Genomic DNA, 2,500 nt, shown 5'->3' with positions numbered 1-2,500 from the left:
TCATACCGTGCGTGTGTGGTCACTTGTGATGAATGGAGGCGTTATTGTGATTGTAAAGTGTGTAGCGTTGCGTTGTTTTTGTCTTGATTGGTATGGATTTTCTTTCCATTTTTCGGGAGTGGGGAAATTTATGCAATGCTTTGGTTATTTATAACTTTGAGCTTGTTTAATGGTGTGTTTTATCAAGATCAATGAGCATAGTAACAAGGCCATAAATTTTAAAGGGAAGGGTTCAAGGGAAATGAAGCTTTGGGAGATTTTTAAAAGTATTATATATGTTAAGCATAAACTTAGACTCAAAATTAATTGTCATAATTAATTGTTTGACTTTAATTATTGCATATCAGAAATGGATCTATCTATTAGAGGACGTTTTGTTACATTTTCCTTTATCACTGTGGAATAGCCATAGGCTCTGCTTTAAATGTTTTACAACTTGGTAATTCTCTACAGCACAGACACTAGCTAGAGACTAAGTCCCCAACTCCACTCCAAAAACTTTATTCGACAATTTAAATTGCTGTGACTGGGGAGGGAGGGTTGATAGGTGGGTTTGCCCCTCCTTGCCCCCGGCAAACATTGTCTTTACCTCGTTACACATGGCAAGACACAGCTGAAACTTGGTAGCACCAAGTAGGTTTAGGATGTGATAGGTGCTTTCTGTAATCATTTCTTTTAATTGTGGTATTGTGTTTATGTTTATAGATTATTTCTTGTACCACTGACCATGAGCTTTTGTCCTCTCTAAGAATTCTGTCCATTACAGGCAAAGTTACCTTATACTGTATGGCTGTGTGAAATTCAAACTGTATTGTATGTTTATATTATTCTTACATTCTACACCTGTAATTAATTTTCTTATTTATCTACATAACTGATGCATGTTTCTATAATCAGTGCATATTCATATAGGTATAGTTTTATGTGTTATGTTATTTAATAGACTGAATTTCATTGTTGTATATCTCTATACAGCTATGCTCTTCAATCATGATAAACCATACCATCAACAAGCTCAAAGATAAAAAATAACCAGAGCATTACTTGAAACAGGAAAGAAAATCCATACTAATCAAGAGACAAAACCAATACAACCCTACATACTCTACAATTCCGATAGCTATTAAAGAATAATGATTTAGTTTTGTCAAATGTAGATTTTAAAGTTGGTGGTGTGGATAACAAGTTGCAATGACTCGGGTAACATTGAAAAGAGAGGGTATCCATATCCACTAACCAAATCTTGCAATGTGAGTAGGTGGAACCAGTAAATGAGCAGAATAGAAATAGTTGAAAACTCCCATACCTTCCATAACAAGTCACAACTGAGTGAGTTGGGAAAGATGATTCCTTCACAAAACCCACTGTCTCCAGAAGTGGTAGAGTTATTTCCATATCAGCATTGTGATGTCACTTGTACAGATGTCACTCAAATATGTCCAGATTCTGCTATTTAATACAGATGTTGTAGAGAATTTATAATAAAATTGGAGATTTGGGGGAAGGTAGCCACCCTGAAGGAACCTTTTAGCTGGCAAAACTATATAAATACCCCATAATTTAATCCACAATTTCCTTGGGATAGTCTACCTCATACCCTCCCCACCTAATGTATTAAGTAGTGGTATTGTCACTTGTAGGCTAGCACTAAACCCACTAGACATCCTAAGGGATCGAGCAGTATTTTACCGAACTTTATGAATTTTCAGATGTGGACCTATTCTAAAAAATAACTGAAGGGATACTTACTGTACATTGCTTTCCAGATATGTGTTTGGCTCGGTAATGATGATTGGGGTGGCCCCAGAATACCTCGCGATATGGCTTGTGTGGCGAGGTGCTTCACTAGTATTCCCTTCCTGGATATACCAGTGGGGGGATGACAAACTCTATTCTCTCTATCAGCGGCTAGTTCTCTTTTTCTTTGAGACGTGTACAAATTTAGAGGTAGTATATCTGTGTATGACAGAATGGGTTTGTGATTTGTTGTTGCTTGATTTTGATTACATATTTATTGACTCTGTAGAAGAATTCTGGTTATAAAAACATTATCCATTGCAGGTGGTGTTATATGGTGATGCTGTAGATGCTCTGAAGAAGAGAGAAAGTGTCTTATACCTTGCCAACCATCAGTCAACAGGTAAAGACATAATCATAAAGGATTTTTAATTCCTAAATAGAATATAACCCCTTGGATCTGGTGACGTGACCATTTGTGCTGTGAGAAAAAATGTGTGAGAGCCAGGGTGATGGCAAGTTGCCGTCATGAGTCCATGGTGATGGGAATGACTCGCCACAAGTGCAGAGGGTGAGTAGACTCAGTGGGCATTTAGGAAGGGACTATTGGATTATTTCCATCATTATATGTGGCTAGAATGTACCATCCGTGAATGATGACTATTTCCATACTCATTCCTATTCCTACCTTTTGTGACAGGCAACATAGGGTTATTACAAAAAAATTGATATGAAAATATTTTTAGAAATACAAAAATAACAA

At 36.7% G+C, this 2,500-nt stretch overlaps 1 protein-coding gene across 4 annotated transcripts in view; it reads left to right on the top strand.

Annotated features, from left to right (window-relative positions):
- The window catches only part of LOC125027921 (1-acyl-sn-glycerol-3-phosphate acyltransferase epsilon-like), a 13,184-nt gene that overhangs the window by 1,209 nt on the left and 9,475 nt on the right, over positions 1 to 2,500 (top strand). For 3 of the 4 annotated variants that reach the window (XM_047617072.1, XM_047617069.1, XM_047617071.1), the window contains exons 2-3: positions 1,767 to 1,947; positions 2,062 to 2,140. In XM_047617072.1, coding sequence (XP_047473028.1) covers positions 1,767 to 1,947; positions 2,062 to 2,140 — 260 coding nt within the window. Of the gene's footprint in view, positions 1 to 8; positions 58 to 1,766; positions 1,948 to 2,061; positions 2,141 to 2,500 lie in introns of those variants that run through there. The other variant, XM_047617070.1, reaches the window with a different exon arrangement.

The sequence above is a fragment of the Penaeus chinensis genome, chromosome 8 (genome assembly GCF_019202785.1).
Source record: "Penaeus chinensis breed Huanghai No. 1 chromosome 8, ASM1920278v2, whole genome shotgun sequence".
In the NCBI taxonomy this organism is placed as follows: Eukaryota; Metazoa; Arthropoda; class Malacostraca; order Decapoda; family Penaeidae; genus Penaeus; species Penaeus chinensis.
Note: the sequence above shows the minus strand (reverse complement) of the source record. Positions and strands in the feature narration are given on the sequence as shown.